This window comes from Aphelocoma coerulescens, unplaced genomic scaffold (genome assembly GCF_041296385.1).
Source record: "Aphelocoma coerulescens isolate FSJ_1873_10779 unplaced genomic scaffold, UR_Acoe_1.0 HiC_scaffold_207, whole genome shotgun sequence".
Taxonomy (NCBI): Eukaryota; Metazoa; Chordata; class Aves; order Passeriformes; family Corvidae; genus Aphelocoma; species Aphelocoma coerulescens.
The window spans coordinates 170,325-189,356 of NW_027183553.1; the positions used below are offsets into that span (position 1 = coordinate 170,325).

Genomic DNA, 19,032 nt, shown 5'->3' on the forward strand with positions numbered 1-19,032 from the left:
GCGGCTCCCAGTGCTCCCAGTTCACTCCCAGTTCATTCCCAGTTCACTCCCAGTTCACTCCCAGTTCAATCCCAGTTCCATCCCAGTTCACTCCCAGTTCACTCCCAGTTCACTCCCAGTTCAATCCCAGTTCCATCCCAGTTCCATCCCAGTTCACTCCCAGTTCACTCCCAGTTCAATCCCAGTTCCATCCCAGTTCACTCCCAGTTCACTCCCAGTTCACTCCCAGTTCCATCCCAGTTCCATCCCAGTTCCATCCCGTTCCCAGGGCCTGGTTGCCGTGGTTACCGGCGGTTCCGGTTTCCTCGGCTCCCACCTTTCCCGGCTGCTGCTGGAGCGGCTCCCAGTGCTCCCAGTTCCATCCCAGTTCCATCCCAGTTCCATCCCAGTTCCATCCCAGTTCCATCCCGTTCCCAGGGCCTGGTTGCCGTGGTTACCGGCGGTTCCGGTTTCCTCGGCTCCCACCTTTCCCAGCTGCTGCTGGAGCGGCTCCCAGTGCTCCCAGTTCCATCCCAGTTCCATCCCAGTTCCATCCCAGTTCCATCCCAGTTCCATCCCGTTCCCAGGGCCTGGTTGCCGTGGTTACCGGCGGTTCCGGTTTCCTCGGCTCCCACCTTTCCCGGCTGCTGCTGGAGCGGGAGCCGGAGCTTCGGGAGCTTCGCGTCCTCGACGTCCGCCCGGACCCGGCCGCGATCCCGGAGCGGCACCGTGAGCCCCGAATTCCCCCCAAATTCCCCCAAAAATTCCACCCCAAAAATTCCCCAGAATTTCCCCCAAAAATTCCCCAGAATTTCCCCAAAAAATTCCCCAGAATTTCCCCAAAAATTGCCCCAAAAATTCCCCGAAAAATTCCCCCAAATAATTCCCCGAAAAATTCCCCAAAATTTCCCCAAAAAATTCCCCAGAATTTCCCCAAAAATTGCCCCAAAAATTCCCCGAAAAATTCCCCCAAATAATTCCCCGAAAAATTCCCCAAAATTTCCCCCAAAAATTCCCCAAAATTTCCCCAAAAAATTGCCCCAAAAATTCCCCCAAAATTCTCCGAAATTCCTGAAATTCCTGGAATTCCCCAAAAATTCCCCCAAAATTCCCCGGAATTGCCCAAAAATTCCCCCAAAATTCCCCCCAAAAATTTCCCTCAAAATTCCCGAAATTGCCCAAATTCCTGAAATTCCTGGAATTCCCCAAAAATTTCCCCAAAAATTCCCCAAAATTCCCCAAAAATTCCCCCAAAATTCCCCGAAATTCCTGGAATTCCCCAAAAATTCCCCCCAAAAATTCCCCCAAAGTTCCCCGAAATTCCTGGAATTCCTGGAATTCCCCCAAAAATTCCCCAAAATTTCTCCAAAAATTCCCCCAAAAATTCCCCCCGCAAATTCTCCCAGAATTCCCGAAATTCCTGGAATTCCCCAAAAATTCCCCCCAAAAATTCCCCCCAAAATTCCCGAAATTCCTGGAATTCCCCAAAATTCCCCAAAAAATTCCCGAAAAATTCCCAAAATTCCTGGAATTTCCCCAAATTCCCCGAAATTCCCTGAAATTCCCCAAAACTCCCCAGAATTCCCGAAATTTGGGGCTGTTCTGGGGGGGCTGGAGGGGCACCTTGAGCCCCGGAATTCCCGGAATTCCTGAAATTCCCAAAATTCCCAAAATGCGGGGTTTTTGGGGCCGTTTCCTGGGGTTTTTGGGGCCATTTCCTGGGGTTTTTGGGGACGTTGCCCGGGGATTTTTGGGGACATTCCCTGGGATTTTGGGGCCGTTTCCTGGGATTTTTTGGGGCCATTTCCTGGGGTTTTTTGGGGACATTTCCTGGGGTTTTTTGGGGACATTTCCTGGGATTTTTTGGGGCCGTTTCCTGGGGTTTTTGGGGCCGTTTCCGGGGTTTTTGGGGCCGTTTCCTGGGGTTTTTGGGGTCATTCCCCGGGTTTTTGGGGCCGTTTCCCAGGGCTGTTTCCTGGGGTTTTTGGGGCCGTTTAGCGGGGATTTTGGGGCCATTTCTCTGGATTTTTGGGGCCATTTCCCGGGTTTTTTTTGGGGCCGTTTCCCGGGGTTTTTGGGGCCATTTCCTGGGGTTTTTGGGGCCATTTCCCGGGATTTTTGGGGCCATTTCCTGGGATTTTTGTGGCCATTTCCTGGGGATTTTTGGGGCCATTTGCTGGGGATTTTTGGGGCCGTTTCCTGGGATTTTGGGGCCGTTTCCTGGGGTTTTTTGGGACCGTTTCCCAGGGCCATTTCCTGGGGTTTTTGGGGCCGTTTAGCGGAGATTTTGGGGCCATTTCTCAGGATTTTTGGGGCCGTTTCCTGGGGTTTTTTGGGGCCATTTCCTGGGGTTTTTTGGGGCCATTTCCCGGGGGTTTTTTGGGGCCATTTCCTGGAATTTTTGGGGCCATTTCCCGGGGGTTTTTTGGGGCCATTTCCTGGAATTTTTGGGGCCATTTCCTGGGTTTTTGGGGGCCATTTCCTGGAATTTTTGGGGCCATTTCCCGGGGTTTTTTTGGGGCCATTTCCTGGAATTTTTGGGGCCATTTCCCGGGGGTTTTTTGGGGCCATTTCCTGGAATTTTTGGGGCCATTTCCTGGGTTTTTGGGGGCCATTTCCCGGGATTTTTGGGGCCATTTCCCCGGAGTTTTTTGGGGCCATTTCCTGGGATTTTGGGGCCGTTTCCCGGGGTTTTTGGGGCCGTTTCCTGGGGTTTTTTGTGGCTATTTCCTGGGGATTTTTGGGGCCATTTCCTGGGATTTTGGGGCCATTTCCTGGGGTTTTTGGGGGCCATTTCCCGGGGTTTTTTTGGGGCCATTTCCCGGGGTTTTTTTGGGGCCATTTCCTGGGGTTTTTTTGGGGCCGTTTCCTGGGGTTTTTGGGGCCATTTCCCGGGGTTTTTTTGGGGCCGTTTCCTGGGGTTTTTTGGGGCCATTTGCTGGGGATTTTTGGGGACGTTTCCCGGGGCTTTTGGGGCCGTTTCCTGGGGTTTTTGGGGCCATTTCTCAGGATTTTTGGGCCCGTTTCCCGGGGTTTTTGGGGCCGTTTCCCGGGGTTTTTTTTGGGGCTGTTTCCCGGGGTTTTTGGGGCCGTTTCCCGGGTTTTTGGGGTGACCCCGCCGTGCCCCCAGGCTCGCGGGTGCGGCTGCTCCAGGGCGACGTGGGCGACCTGGGCGCGCTGCGGGCGGCGCTGGCCGGAGCCGCCGTCGTGTTCCACGCCGCCTCCCTCGTGGACGTCTGGGGCCGCAGCAGCCCCGAGGCCATCGCCAGGGTCAACGTGCTGGGTAAACTGGGAGGCACTGGGAGGGGACTGGGAGGGACTGGGATGGACTGGGAGGGGATTGGGGGGCACTGGGAGGGACTGGGATGGACTGGGAGGGGATTGTGATAAACTGGGAGGGACTGGGAGGGGATTGGGGGGCACTGGGATGGACTGGGAGGGGATTGGGATAAACTGGGAGGGACTGGGAGGGGATTGGGATAAACTGGGAGGGACTGGGAGGGGATTGGGGGGCACTGGGATGGACTGGGAGGGGATTGAGGGGCACTGGGAGGGACTGGGATGGACTGGGAGGGGATTGGGATAAACTGGGAAGGACTGGGAGGGGATTGGGGGGCACTGGGAGGGACTGGGATGGACTGGGAGGGGATTGGGGGGGACTGGGAGGGGATTGGGGGGGACTGGGATGGACTGGGATGGACTGGGAGGGGATTGGGATAAACTGGGAGGGACTGGGAGGGGATTGGGGGGCACTGGGATGGACTGGGAGGGGATTGGGATAAACTGGGAGGGACTGGGAGGGGATTGGGATAAACTGGGAGGGACTGGGGGGGGATTGGGATAAACTGGGAGGGACTGGGAGGGGATTGGGGGGCACTGGGATGGACTGGGAGGGGATTGAGGGGCACTGGGAGGGACTGGGATGGACTGGGAGGGGATTGGGATAAACTGGGAAGGACTGGGAGGGGATTGGGGGGCACTGGGAGGGACTGGGATGGACTGGGAGGGGATTGGGGGGGACTGGGAGGGGATTGGGGGGGACTGGGAGGGACTGGGATGGACTGGGATGGACTGGGAGGGGATTGGGAGGGACTGGGATGGACTGGGAGGGGATTGGGGGGCACTGGGATGGACTGGGAGGGGCTGGGGAGAGGATTGGGGGGCACTGGGAGGGACTGGGAGAGGATTGGGGTGGATTTGGGGTGTCTGGAGGGGACTGGGATGGACTGGGATGGACTGGGAGGGCACTGGGAGGGACTGGGAGGGGATTGGGAGGGACTGGGAGAGATTGGTGTAAACTGGGAGGGACTGGGATGGACTGGGACGGACTGGGAAAAAGTGGGAAGGAATTGGGATAAAGTGGGGGGCACTGGGAGGGGATTGGGAGGGGATTGGGGGGCACTGGGATGGATTGGGAGGGACTGGGGAAGGGATTGGGAGGGACTGGGAGGGGACTGGGACAAACTGGGACAAACTGGGAGGGAACTGGGAGGGACTGGGATGGACTGGGACAAGCTGGGAGGGACTGGGAGGGCTTTGGGGGGCACTGGGAGGGACTGGGACAAACTGGGACAAACTGGGATGGACTGGGAGGGGATTTGGGGGCTCTGAGGCTCTTTTTGGGGGCATTTTGGGGTCGGGATTTTTGGGGGAATTTTGGACAATTTTTGGGGGGATTTTTGGGGAGATTTTGGGGCCTTGGGGGCGGGGATTTTTCCGGGTGGGTTTTGGGGCAATTTTTGGGGTCATTTGGGGTAATTTTGGGGTCATTATTTGGGGTATTTTTGGGGTCCTTTGAGGTTATTTTTGGGGTCATTTGGGGTTATTTTTGGGGTCATTATTTAGGGTATTTTTGGGATCATTTGGGGTATTTTTGGGGTCATTATTTGAGATATTTTGGGGTCATTATTTGGAGTATTTTTGGGGTCATTTGGGGTTATTTTTGGGGTCATTTGGGGTATTTTTGAGATCATTATTTGGGGTATTTTTGGGGTGATTTGGGGTATTTTTGGGATCATTGTTTGGGGTATTTTTGGGGTCATTTGGGGTATTTTTGGGGTCATTATTTGGAGTATTTTTGGGGTCATTATTTGGGGCATTTTTGGGGTCATTTGGGGTATTTTTGGGGTCATTATTTGGGGTATTTTTGGGATCATTATTTGGGGCATTTTTGGGATCATTATTTGGGGTATTTTTGGGGTCATTTGGGGTATTTTTGGGGTCATTATTTGGGGTATTTTTGGGGTCATTTGGGGTATTTTTGGGGTCATTATTTGGGGTATTTTTGGGATCATTATTTGGGGTATTTTTGGGATCATTATTTGGGGTATTTTTGGGATCATTTGGGGTACTTTTGGGGTCATTATTTGGGGTATTTTTGGGGTCATTTGGGGTATTTTTGGGGTCATTATTTGGGGTATTTTTGGGGTCATTATTTGGAGTATTTTTGGGGTCATTATTTGGGGCATTTTTGGGGTCATTATTTGGGGTATTTTTGGGGTCATTTGGGGTATTTTTGGGGTCATTATTTGGGGTATTTTTGGGGTCATTATTTGGGGCATTTTTGGGGTCATTTGGGGTATTTTTGGGGTCATTATTTGGGGCATTTTTGGGGTCATTATTTGGGGTATTTTTGGGATCGTTTGGGGTATTTTTGGGATCATTATTTGGGGTATTTTTGGGATCATTATTTGGGATATTTTTGGGATCATTATTTGGGGTATTTTTGGGGTCATTTGGGGTATTTTTGGGGTCATTATTTGGGGTATTTTTGGGGTCATTATTTGGGGCATTTTTGGGGTCATTTGGGGTATATTTGGGGTCATTATTTGGGGCATTTTTGGGATTGTTTGGGGTATTTTTGGGGTCATTATTTGGGGCATTTTTGGGATCATTATTTGGGGTATTTTTGGGGTGATTTGGGATATTTTTGGGGTCATTATTGGGGTATTTTTGGGGTCATTATTTGGAGTATTTTTGGGATCGTTTGGGGTATTTTTGGGGTGATTTGGGGCATTTTTGGGGCCCTTCTCAGGTACCAAGAACGTGATCAGGGGGTGCCAGGCCTGGGGGGTCCCGATCCTCGTCTACACCAGCAGCATGGAGGTCGTGGGGCCCAACACCCGCGGGGACCCTTTTGTCAGGTACCGACCCCAAAAACGCCCGAAATCACCCCAAAAACAGACTCGGCGCCCCCAAAAACCCCCCCGGGACCCCCAAAAAGCCACAAAGTCACCCCAAAACCTCGCATGGGATCCCCCCCCCCGAAAACCCGCTTTTTGTCAGGTACCGACCCCCAAAATCCCCTGAAGTCACCCCAAAATTGAAGTCGGGACCCCCAAAATCCCCCAAATACCTCAAGGAATCCCCCAAAAAATTCTCAAAAAACCAAAAAACACCCAAAAAAATCCCCAAAAAAATCCCCCCAAAAGACAAAAAAACCCAAAAAACCAAAAAAGCCAAAAACCCCAAAAAACCCCAAACCCCCCAAAAAACCCAAAAACCCCCAAAAAACCACAAACCCCCCCAAAACCAAAAAAACCCCTCAAAAATCACCCCCAAAACCCCCAAAAAATCCAAAATCCCCCAAAAAACCCAAAAAATCCAAAAATCACAAAAACGCCCAAAACACCCCAAAAATAATCCCGGGACCCCCCCCCAAAAATCCTCTCGGGAGCTCCTGACCCCAAAACACCCCAAAATCACCCCAAAATCACTCCAGAAATGGGGGAATTTTGGGAGGTTTTGGGGGGATTTTGGGGGATTTTTGGGGGATTTTGGGTGGGGAATTTTGGGGGATTTTTGGGGGGATTTTTTTTGGGCTTTTGGGGGGATTTTTGGGGTTTTTTTGGGGGAATTCTGGGGAATTTTGGGGGGATTTTTTTTGGATTTTTTTTTTATTTTTTTTGGATTTTTGAGGGAATTTTGGGGGGAATTTTTGTTGTTTTTTTTTTAAATTTTTTGTGGCTCTTTTGGGATTTTTTTGGGGGGCGAATTCCCTCAGATTTGGGGGAGGATTCTGGGGGGGTTTCCCTGGATTTTGGGGTCCCCCTGGTGAATTTGGGGTCCCCAGATCCCCAAAATTGGGGAATTTCGGGAGGTCGGGGGGGAGGGGGGAGCGATTTTGAGGCATTTCTGGAGTGGTTTTTGGTGGAATTTTGGGGGAATTCGGGTGGAATTTTGGCGGAATTTTGGGGGGATTTTGGTGGAATTTCGGGCTCTTGGGGGGGATTTCGGGATCCCCCAAATTTTGGGGTCCCCCCCCTGAGGATTTCGGGGCTCCCCGTGGTGATTTCGGGGCTCCCCAAATCCCCGAAACGGAGGAATCCGGGGAGGTTTTGGGGTGGGGTTTTGGGGCGATTTCGTGGGAATTTCGGGCTCTTCGGGGGAATTTCGGGATCCCCTAAATTTTGGGGTCCCCCCCCGAGGATTTTGGGGTCCCCCCCCCGAGGATTTCGGGGCTCCCCGTGGTGATTTCGGGGCTCCCCAAATCCCCGAAACGGAGGAATCCGGGGAGGTTTTGGGGCGATTTCGTGGGAATTTCGGGCTCTTCGGGGGAATTTCGGGATCCCCCAAATTTTGGGGTCCCCCCCCTGAGGGTTTTGGGGTCGCAGGGGGGACGAGGACTCCCCGTACCCCACGCGCCACTCGGAGCCGTACCCCCTGAGCAAGGCCCAGGCCGAGCGCCTCGTCCTGGAGGCCAACGGGACCCCCGTGAGTGGCACCCCAAAAAATCTGGGGGCATTTCGGGGGGGGTTTGGGGGATCTTGGGGGGGTCCTGGGGGAATTTGGGAATTTTGGGGAGTCCTGGGGGGGATTTTGGGATTTGGGGGGGTCCTGGGGGGGATTTGGGGGAGGATTTGGGAATTCTGGGGAGGATTTGGGGATTTTGGGGAGGATTTGTGAATTTTGGGGGATCCTGGGAGGGATTTTTGGGGAGGATTTGGGGATTTTGGGGAGGATTTGGGAATTTTGGGGGGTCCTGGGGAGGATTTTGGGGAGGATTTGGGGATTTTGGGGAGGATTTGGGAATTTTGGGGGGTCCTGGGGGGGATTTTGGGCAGGATTTGGGGATTTTGGGGAGGATTTGGGAATTTTGGGGGGTCCTGGGGGGGATTTTGGGCAGGATTTGGGAATTTTGGGGAGGATTTGGGGATTTGGGGGGTCCTGGGGGGGATTTTGGGGAGGATTTGGGGATTTTGGGGAGGATTTGGGAATTTTGGGGGGTCCTGGGGGGGATTTGGGGGGATTTTGGGATTTGGGGGAGTCCTGGGGGGGATTTTGGGGAGGATTTGGGAATTTTGGGGAGGATTTGTGGATTTTGGGGGGTCCTGGGGGGATTTTGGGGGGATTTTGGGGTGAATCCCCGGGATTTCGGGTGGAATTCTCAGGATTTCGGGTGGAATCCCCGGGATTTCGGGTGGAACCCTTGGGATTTCGGGTGGAATCCGCGGGATTTTGGGGTGAATTTCTGGGATTTCGGGGTGAATCCCTGGGATTTCGAGTGCAATCCCCAGGATATTGGGATGGAACCTTCAGGATTTCGGGTGGAACCCTCGGGATTTCGGGTCGAATTCCCGGGATTTCGGGCTAGAATCTCTGGGATTTCGGGGTGGAACCCCCGGGATTTTCGGGGCGGAACCCCCGGAATTCCGGGCTCCCGCAGGTGGCCGGCGGCGGCCGTTTGGTGACGCTGTCCCTGCGCCCCACCGGGATTTTCGGGGAGCGCCACCCGCTCCTGGAGCTCTTCTAACCGGCGGGGGAAGGGCCTGGGGGGGTGGGTGCCCCGGACCCTCCCCCCCCACGCCGAGCACGGGAGGGTCTACGCAGGTGAGGGGATGCACCTGAGGGAAAAACCCCCCCAAAATCCTCCCCAAAATCCTTCCCATCCTCCCCAGAATGCCCCCTGATTTTTCCCAAATCCCCCCACAAAATCACCCCCAAAATCACCCCAAAATCTCCCTGAAATCTCCCCAAAATCTCCCTGAAATCTCCCCAAAATCCCCCCAAAAATCACCCCAAAATCTTCAAAAAATCACCCCAAAATCTCCCCAAAATCCCCCCAAAATCGCCCCAGAATTCACCCCAAAATCTCCCAAAAATCCCCCCAAAATCCCCCCCAATATCCCTCCCATCCTCCCCAGAATGCCCCCTGATTTTTCCCAAATCCCCCCACAAAATCACCCCAAAATCTCCCTGAAATCTCCCCAAAATCTCCCTGAAATCTCCCCAAAATCCCCCCAAAAATCACCCTAAAATCTCCAAAAAATCACCACAAAATCTCCCAAAAATCCCCCCAAAATCCCCCCAAAATCCCCCCAAATCCCCCAATTCCCCCCAAAAAAATCCCCAAAATCCCCCAAATCCCCCAAAATCCCCCAAATCCCCCAATTCCCCCCCCAAAACCTCCCGCAATTTTCCCAAAAAACCCCCCAAACCCCCCCAAAATCCCCCAAATCCCCCTAAATCCCCAAAAAACCCCCCAACCCCCCCCCAAATCCCCCCCAAATCCCCCAAATCCCCCAAAATCCCCCCGAATCCTCAACATCCCCCAAAATCCCCTAAATCCCCCCCAAATCCCCCCAAAATCCCTTAAATCCCCCCAAACCCCCAAATCTCCTCAAGCTCCCCCAATTTTCCCCAAAAAAATCCCCAAAATCCCCCCAAACCCCCTCAAAATCCCCCAAATCCCCCAATTCCCACCCCAAAAATCCCCCAAATCCCCCAAACCCCCTCAAATCCCTCACATCCCCCAATCCCCCCCCAAAAACCTCCCGCTATTTTCCCCAAAAAAATCCCCCAAAACCCTCCAAAATCCCCCGAAATCCCCCAAATCCCCTCAAAATCCCCCCAAAATCCCCCAATTCCCCCCAAAAAAATCCCCAAAATCCCCCCAAACCCCCTCAAAATCCCCCCAAATCCCCCAATTCCCCCCCAAAAAATCCCCAAAATCCTCCCAAACCCCCCAAAATCCCCCCAAATCCCCCCAAATCCCCCACATCCCCCAATCCCCCCCCAAAAACCTCCCGCTATTTTCCCCAAAAAAATCCCCCAGAATCCCCCAAAATCCCCCAAACCCCCCCAAAAACCCCCCAAACCCCCCCAAATCCCCCCAAATCTCCAAAAATCCCCCCAAAATCCCCCGAAATCCCCCAAATGCCCCTCAAAATCCCCTCAAAATCCCCCAAATCCCCCAATTCCCCCCAAAAAAATCCCCAAAATCCCCCCAAACCCCCTCAAAATCCCCCCAAAATCCCCCCAAGCCCCCCAAAATCCCCCCAAATCCCCCCAAATCCCTCACATCCCCCAATCCCCCCCAAAAACCTCCCGCTATTTTCCCCAAAAAAATCCCCCAAAATCCTCCAAAATCCCCCAAAACCCTCCAAAATCCCCCCAACCCCCCCAAAACCCCCCAAAATCCCCCCAAAAACCCCTGGGCGACCCCGCAGGCAACGTGGCCTGGATGCACGTCCTGGCGGCCCGCGCCGCCCGCCGCAGCCCGGCCTCGGTGGCGGGCGAGGTTTTCTTCTGCTACGACGCCTCTCCCCGCGTCCCCTACGAGGATTTCAACCTCCTGCTGCTGGGCCCGGCCGGGATCCGCTCCGGCGGCCCCCGGATCCCGCCGGCGCTGCTGGGAATGCTGGCCCGGCTCAACGGGGCCCTGCGGCGGCTGCTGGGGGCTCTGGGCGCCGGCTTCGCGCCGCTGCTCAACCCCTACACCTGGGCCGTGGCCTGCACGGCCTTCACCGTCCGCACCGACAAGGCCGAGCGCCGCTTCGGCTACCGGCCGCTCTTCTCCTGGGAGGAGGCCCGCGAGCGCACGCTGGCCTGGGTGCGGGGGCTGGACGGGGCGTGAGGGGAGGGGAAAAGGGGGGGATTTGGGGTTTGATCCCGATCCTGGGTGGAATCCGGGCCGGGATTTGGGGCTGAGATTAATCCAGGAGTGATTTGGGGCTGGGATTGATCCTGGATGGAATCCAGGCCGGCATTTGGGGTTGATCCCGATCCTGGAGGGAATCCGGGCCGGGATTTGGGGTTGACCCTGATCCTGGAGGGAATCCGGGCCGGGATTTGGGGCTGAGATTAATCCAGGAGTGATTTGGGGCTGGGATTGATCCTGGATGGAATCCGGGCCGGGATTTGGGGTTGATCCTGATTCTGGAGGGAATCCGGGCCGGGATTTGGGGTTGATCCTGATTCTGGAGGGAATCCGGGCCGGGATTTGGGGTTGATCCCGATCCTGGAGGGAATCCGGGCCAGGATTTGAGGTTGATCCTGATCCTGGATGGAATCCAGGCCAGGACTTGGGGCTGATCACAATCCTGGAGGGAATCCGGGCCAGGGTTTGGGGCCGAGGTTGATCCTGGAGGGAATCCGGGCCAGGGTTTGGGGCTGATCACAATCCGGGAGGAAATCCAGGCCAGGATTTGGGGTTGATCCTGATCCTGGATGGAATCCGGGCCAGGGTTTGGGGCCGAGGTTGATCCTGAGTGAAATCCAGGCCAGGATTTGTCTCTGATCCCAGTCCTGAGGCAAATCCGGGCCGGGATTTGGTCTGAGATTGATCCGGGGGGAATTCGGGGTCGGGATTTGGGTCTGACCCCAATCCTGAAAGGGATCCAGGCCGGGCTTTGTGTCTGATCCTGATCCTACAGTGGATCCAGGCCAGGCTTTGCATCTGATCCCAATCCTGAGGGAATCCAGGCCAGGATTTACCCCCGGTCCCAATCCCGGCCTTGCTCCAGGCCGGGCTTTGGCTCTGACGCCGATCCTGAGGGGAATCCAGGCCGGGTTTTACCTCTGCTCCCGATCCTGGGGAAAATCCAGGCCGGGCTTTGCTCTCGATCCCAATCCCAGCCCCGATCCAGGCCGGGCTTTGCTCTTGATCCCAATCCCAGCCCCGATCCAGGCCGGGCTTTCCCCCCCCCGTCCGAAAAAAATCCGCATTTTTCCCCTCAAATTCCAGCCGCGATCCAGGCCGGGATTTCCCCCGTTCCTGATCCCATTCCCGATCCTGTTCCCAATCCAGGCTGGGATTTCCCCATTCCCGATCCCATTCCCGATCCCATTCCCGATCTCGATCCAGGCTGGGATTTCCCCCATTCCTGATCCCATTCCCGATCCTGTTCCCGTTCCCATTCCCATTCCCGATCCCGTTCCCGATCCCATTCCCGATCCCGTTCACGATCCAGGCCGGATTTCCCTCATTCCCGTTTCCATTCCCGTTCCCCTTCCCGATCCCATTCCCGATCCAGGCCGGGATTTCCCCTATTCCCGATCCCATTCCCATTCCCGATCCCGTTCCTGATCCAGGCCGGGATTTCCCCCCATTCCCGATCCCAATCCCATTCCGTTCCTGATCCTGTTCGTGATCCAGGCCGGGATTTCCCCCATTCCCGATCCCATTCCTGTTCCCAATCCCAATCCCAATCCCATTCTTGATCCCATTCCCAATTCCATTCCCGATCCAAGCCAGGATTTCCCCCATTCCTGATCCCCTTCCCGATCCCCTTCCCGTTCCCATTCCCGATCCCGTTCCCGATCCAGGCCGGATTTCCCCTATTCCCGATCCCATTCCCATTCCCGATCCCGTTCCTGATCCAGGCCGGGATTTCCCCCATTCCCGATCCCAATCCCATTCCGTTCCTGATCCTGTTCGTGATCCAGGCCGGGATTTCCCCCATTCCCGATCCCATTCCTGTTCCCAATCCCAATCCCAATCCCATTCTTGATCCCATTCCCAATTCCATTCCCGATCCAAGCCAGGATTTCCCCATTCCTGATCCCCTTCCCGATCCCCTTCCCGTTCCCATTCCCGATCCCATTCCCGATCCAGGCCGGGATTTCCCCTATTCCCGATCCCATTCCCCTTCCCGTTCCCATTCCCGATCCCATTCCCGATCCCGTTCCCGATCCAGACCGGGATTTCCCCCATTCCCGATCCCATTCCCGATCCCATTCCCGATCCAGGCCGGGTTTTCTCCCTTCAATATTTTCAAATAAAACGGAAAAAAATTGGGGGAAATTTTTTTTGTTTTTTTTTGGTTTTTTTTGTTTGTTTTTTTTTTCGGAGCCTTTTCGGGGCGGGATTCGGGAATTCCGGGGGCATTCCGAGGAATTCCGGGGAATTCCAGGGAATTCCCCCAATTTTGGGAGGGGTTTTTTTTTTATATATATATTTTTTTTTTTGGGATTAAAATCCGGCCGGATTTGGGGAATTCCCGACGCCGCTTTTTTTTTTTTTTTTTTTTTTTTTTCCCGGGAAGCTCCGGGTTGGGATGAGGGGGGGAGGGGGGGGGAGGGGGAGGGGCGGCACCTGCTGGGGGTGGGGGAGGGGCAACCCCCCCCGCCCCCTCCCCCTTGCAGCTGCCGCCCCTCCCCCCACCCCGGGGTTATTTTTGGGTCCCTTCTCCCTCCGGGGCCCTTTTAGGGTAAAACCGGGCGCCCTCCGCCCCTCCCCCACCCCGGCCCCTCCCCCCCCCACCCCTCCCCCACCCCCCCCCAAAAAAAAAAACCAAAAAAAAAAAAAAAAAACCCCCTCCCCCGCACCCCAAATCGCCGGAAAACGCCCCAAAAAAATCACCCTCGGCCCCTCCCCCACCCCACCCTTTTTGGGGGGGGGAGGGGGGTCCCCGCCCCCTCCCCCAACCCCGAGCCCTCCCCTCCCCCCCCTCAGTCTGGGGGTGGGGGAGGGGCCGCGGTGACCCCGCGGGGAGGACGCGACCTTTGACCCCTTGGGGGGAGGGGGGAGGGGTGGGATTGGGGGCGGGGTTGGGGGAATTTTGGGGCCGTTTTGAGGGGATTTGGGGGGCGTTTGGGGCCATTTCGGGTCTGGGTTTGGGGTAAATTTGGGGTCCTTTTTGGGTAGATTTTGGGTCCATTTTGGGTCCATTTTGGGTCCAATTTGGGGGAATTTGTGTCCATTTTGGGTCCATTTTGGGTCCATTTTTGGGTCCATTTTGGGTCCATTTTTGGGTCCATTTTGGCCCCATTTTGAGTCCAATTTGAGTCCATTTTTGGGTCCTTTTCGGGTCCATTTTTGGGTCAATTTGGGGGGAATTTGGGTCCATTCTGAGTCCATTTCAGGTCCAATTTTGGGTCCGTTTTGGGTCCATTTTTGGGTCCACTTCGGCTCCATTTTTGGGTTCATTTCGGGTCCATTTTGGGTCCAATTTGGGGGAATTTGGGCCCATTTTTGGCTCCATTTTTGGCTCCATTTTGGGTCCATTTCAGGTCCATTTTTGGGTCCATTTTTGGGACCGTTTTGGGTCCATTTGGGTCCATTTTAGGGTCCATTTTTGGGTAAATTTTGGGTCCATTTCGGGTCCATTTTGAGTCCATTTTGAGTCCATTTTGGGTCCATTTTTGGGTCCACTTCGGCTCCATTTTTGGGTTCATTTCGGGTCCATTTTGGGTCCAATTTGGGGGAATTTGGGCCTATTTTTGGCTCCATTTTTGGCTCCATTTCGGGTCCATTTTTGGGTCCATTTCTGGTCAATTTTAGGGGAATTTGGGTCCATTTTTGGGTCCATTTCGAGTCCATTTTGGGTCCATTTTGGGTCCAATTTGGGGGAATTTGGGTCCATATTTGGGTCCATTTTTGGCTCCATTTTTGGCTCCATTTTTGGGTCCATTTCTGGTCAATTTTAGGGTCCATTTTTGGGTAAATTTTGGGTCCATTTTGGGTCCATTTTGGGTCCATTTTTGGGTCCATTTTTGGGTCCATTTTGGGTCCATTTTTGGGTCCATTTCGGGTCCATTTTCGGGTCCATTTTGGGTCCATTTTTGGGTCCATTTTTGGGTCAATTTTTGGGTCCATTTCGGGTCTATTTTTGGGTCCATTTTGGGTCCATTTCGGGTCCATTTCGGGCCCATTTCGGGCCCATTTCAGGTCCATTTTGGCTCCATTTTGAGTCCATTTTCAGGCCCATTTCACCTCCATTTTTGGGTCCATTTCGGCTCCGTTTCGGCTCCATTTTGAGTCCATTTTGAGTCCATTTTCGGGTCCATTTTGGGCCCATTTCGGCTCCATTTTGGCTCCATTTTGGGTCCATTTTTGGCTCCATTTTAGGCCCATTTTGGCTCCATTTCGGCTCCATTTCGGCTCCATTTTGGCTCCATTTTGGCTCCATTTCGGCTCTGTTTTGGGCCCGTTTCGGGCCCATTTCGGCTCCATTTCGAGTCCATTTTCGGGCCCACTTCGGCTCCGTTTCGGGCCCATTTCAGGCCCATTTCGGCTCCATTTCGGGCCCATTTCAGCTCCATTTCGAGTCCATTTTCGGCTCCATTTCGGGCCCATTTCGGCTCCATTTCGGCTCTGTTTTGGGCCCGTTTCGGGCCCATTTTGGCTCCATTTTGAGTCCATTTTCAGGCCCATTTCGGCTCCATTTCGGGCCCATTTCGAGTCCATTTTCGGCTCCATTTCAGGCCCATTTCGGCTCCATTTCGGCTCTGTTTTGGGCCCATTTTGGGCCCATTTCTGCTCCATTTCGGGCCCATTTCGAGTCCATTTTCGGGCCCATTTCGGGCCCACTTTGGCTCCATTTCGGCTCTGTTTTGGGCCCGTTTCGGGCCCATTTTGGCTCCATTTCGAGTCCATTTTCGGGCCCATTTCAGGCCCATTTCGGCTCCATTTCGGGCCCATTTCGAGTCCATTTTCGGGCCCACTTCAGCCCCATTTCAGGCCCATTTCGGCTCCATTTCGGCTCTGTTTTGGGCCCATTTCGGGCCCACTTCGGCTCCATTTCGGGCCCATTTCGGCTCCATTTCGAGTCCATTTTCGGGCCCATTTCGGCTCCATTTCGGGCCCATTTCGGCTCCATTTCGAGTCCATTTTCGGGCCCATTTCGGCTCCATTTCGGGCCCATTTCGAGTCCATTTTCAGGCCCATTTCAGGCCCATTTCGGCTCCATTTCGGCTCTGTTTTGGGCCCATTTCGGGCCCATTTCGGCTCCATTTCGGGCCCATTTTGAGTCCATTCGGGGCCATCCCGGCGGGGGGGGTTCTCCCCCCACCCCCTCCCCCACCCCCTCCCGTCCATCACCACCCAAAATAACCCCGGGGTGGGGGGGGGGGAGGGGGTGTCAGGGGACACCGCGCGGGTGACAAGTGACACCGGGGGGGGGGGGGAGGGGACATTTAGGGGGAGGGGACACTCGGGGAGGGGGGAAGGGGGGGGGGGCCTCACCCCCCCTTTTTAAGCCCCCGCGCTTGGAGCCCCCTCCCCCAAAACGCCTCGGGCGGCCCCGGGGGTGGCGTTTGGTGGCCCGGGGGTGGCTTTTGGTGGCCCCGGGGGGGGGGGCGGCGGTGGTCGCGCGTGGGGGGGGGGGGGGTCGCAGCCATGGAGAACGCCCACGCCAAGACGGCCGAGGAGTGCCTGGCGTTTTTTGGGGTCACCGAGGGGGTCGGGCTGAGCCCCGAGCAGGTCAAGAGGAACCTGGAGAAATACGGCCCCAATGGTGAGGGGGGGGGGGGGGGGCGGCTTGGGGGGGGGCGGTTTGGGGGGGCTTTAAGGGGGTTTGGGGGGGTTTGGGGGGGTTTGGGGGGGTTTGGGGTCAATGCCAGGGGGTTTGGGGGGGATTTGGGGGGGCTTGGGGGGGTTTGGGGTCAATGCCAGGGGGTTTGGGGGGGATCTGGGGGGCTTTAAGGGGGTTTGGGGGGATTTGGGGGGGTTTGGGGTCAATGCCAGGGGGTTTGGGGGGGATTTGGGGGGCTTTAAGGGGGTTTGGGGGGATTTGGGGGGGTTTGGGGTCAATGCCAGGGGGTTTGGGGGGGATTTAAGGGGGTTTGGGGGGGATTTGGGGTCAATTCCAGGGGATTTGGGGGGGATTTGGGGTCAATTCCAGGGGATTTGGGGGAGATTTGGGGTCAATGCCAGGGGATTTGGGGGAGATTTGGGGGAAATTTGGGGCCAGTTCCAGGGGTTTGGGGGGGGTTGGGGGGATTTAAGGGGGTTTGGGGGGGGTTGGGGTCAATGCCAGGGGGTTTGGGGGGGATTTGGGGGGGTTTGGGGTCAATTCCAGGGGATTTGGGGGGGATTTGGGGGGGGTTGGGGCCAATTCCAGGGGATTTGGGGTCAATGCCAGGGGATTTGGGGGGGTTTTGGGGGGATTTAAGGGGGTTGGGGGGGGTTGGGGTCAATGCCAGGGGATTTGGGGGCATCTGGAGGGGTTTGGGGCCAACTCCAGGGGATCTGGGGGAGGTTTGGGGTCAATTCCAGGGGGTTTGGGGGAGATTTGGAGGGGTTTGGGGGGCTTTGGGACCATTTCGGGGGATTTGGGGGGGATTTGGGGGAAATTTGGCGCCAATTCCAGGGGTTTGGGGGGGGGGATTGGGGGGATTTAAGGGGGTTTGGGGGGGTTTGGGGCCAATTCCAGGGGATTTGGGAGGGTTTGGGGTCAATGCCAGGGGATTTGGGGGGGTTTTGGGGGGTTTAATGGGGGGGTTTGGGGCCAATTCCAGGGGATTTGGGGGAGATTTGGGGGGGGTTGGGACCATTTCGGGGGATTTGGGGGAGATTTTGGGGAGTTTGGGGCCAATTCCAGGGGTTTTGGGAGGGTTTGGGGGGGTCTGGGGCGGTTTGGGGTCAATTCCAGGGGATTGGGGGGGTTTGGGGTCAATTCCAGGGGATTTGGGGGAGATTTGGGGGGGTTTGGAGGGATTTGGGGTCAATTCCAGGGGATTTGGGGGAGATTTGGGGGAAATTTGGGGGAAATTTGGGGGAGTTTGGGGCCAATTCCAGGGGTTTTGGGAGGGTTTGGGGGGGTCTGGGGCGGTTTGGGGTCAATTCCAGGGGATTTGGGGGCGTCTGGGGGGGTTTGGGGTCAATTCCAGGGAATTTGAGGGGGCTTGGGGGCCAATTCCAGGGGATTTGGGGGGGATTTGGGGAAAATTGGAGGGGATTTGGGGCCGTTTCAGGGGCTTTTGGGGGATTTGGGGCCGTTTCGGGGGGATTTAGGGGCATTTTGGGGCCAAGTCAGGGGATTTGGGAGATTTTGGGGGGATTTGAGGGGGTTTGGGGGAAGTTGGAGGGGATTTGGGGGCCGTTTCGGGGGGATTTTGGGGGGATTTGGGGCCATTCCAGCGGATTTGGGAGGAGTTTAGGGGGATTTGGTGGGGTTTTGGGTCCAATTCCAGGGGATTTGGGGCCGTTTCGGGGGGATTTGGGGGATTTTGGCCGGATTTGGGGGATTTGGGGGGCATTTGGGAGGGGTTTGGGAAAACCTGGGGGGGTTTTGGGGGGAGTTTGGGGGGGATTTGAGGGGGATTTGGGGGATTTTGGGGAGATTTGGGATGAGCTTGGAGAAAGTTGGAGGGGATTTTGGGGGCGTTTGGGGGGGGATTTGGGGAATTTCTGGGATTGGGGGGTTTGGGATTTCTGGGAAGGGTTTGGGGAATTTTGGGGGGGATTTTGGGGAGGTTTGGAGAAGTTTGAGGGAGGATTTGGGGGAGATTTGAGGGAATTTGGGGGATTTGGGGGATTTTGGGGGATTTTGGGGGCTCTAACGTGTCCCCTCCCCCCTCCAGAGCTGCCAGCAGAGGAAGGTGAGTGGCACTGTCCCCAAAATGCCCGAAAATGTCCCCAAAATGACCCCAAATGTCCCAAAAATGACCCCAAATATCTAAAAAATGCCTCAAAATGCCCCAAAATGCCCCAAAATGTCCCCAAAATGACCCCAAATATCTAAAAAATGCCCCAAAATGCCCCAAACTGTCTCCAAAATGACCCAAAATGACCCAAAATGTCCCCAAAATGACCCAAAAAGTCTCGAAGTGTCCCCAAAATGTCCCCAAATGTCCCCAAATGTCCCCAAATGTCCCCAAAATGTCCCCAAATGTCCCCAAAATGACCCCAAAATGACCCCAAATATCTTAAAAATGCCCCGAAATGTCCCCAAACTGTCCCCAAAATGCCCCAAAATGTCCCCAAAATTACCCAAAAAGTCTCGAAGTGTCCCCAAAATGTCCCCAAATGTCCCCAAATGTCCCCAAAAAGTCTCAAAATGCCCAAAAATGTCCCCGAATGTCCCCAAATTGTCCCCAGAATGACCCAAA

At 55.3% G+C, this 19,032-nt stretch overlaps 2 protein-coding genes across 2 annotated transcripts in view; both read left to right on the top strand.

The window, feature by feature from the left end:
* Positions 1-560: 560 nt before the first annotated feature.
* LOC138101181 (3 beta-hydroxysteroid dehydrogenase type 7-like) lies at positions 561-13,003 on the top strand (the record flags this gene model as incomplete). The annotated part of the gene is given in 9 exon segments (XM_068999046.1): positions 561-708; positions 3,110-3,262; positions 6,014-6,122; positions 7,593-7,692; positions 8,645-8,728; positions 8,730-8,808; positions 10,428-12,170; positions 12,356-12,525; positions 12,646-13,003. Coding segments are annotated over 7 exon segments (1,080 nt in total), but the record flags the coding sequence as incomplete, so codon positions are not given.
* Positions 13,004-16,318: 3,315 nt separating this feature from the next.
* Positions 16,319-19,032, top strand: part of LOC138101173 (sarcoplasmic/endoplasmic reticulum calcium ATPase 1) — a 30,235-nt gene continuing 27,521 nt past the window's right edge. Inside the window, exons 1-2 of the mRNA XM_068999039.1 lie at positions 16,319-16,436; positions 18,505-18,522. Coding sequence (XP_068855140.1) covers positions 16,319-16,436; positions 18,505-18,522 — 136 coding nt within the window. The remainder of the gene's footprint in view (positions 16,437-18,504; positions 18,523-19,032) is intronic.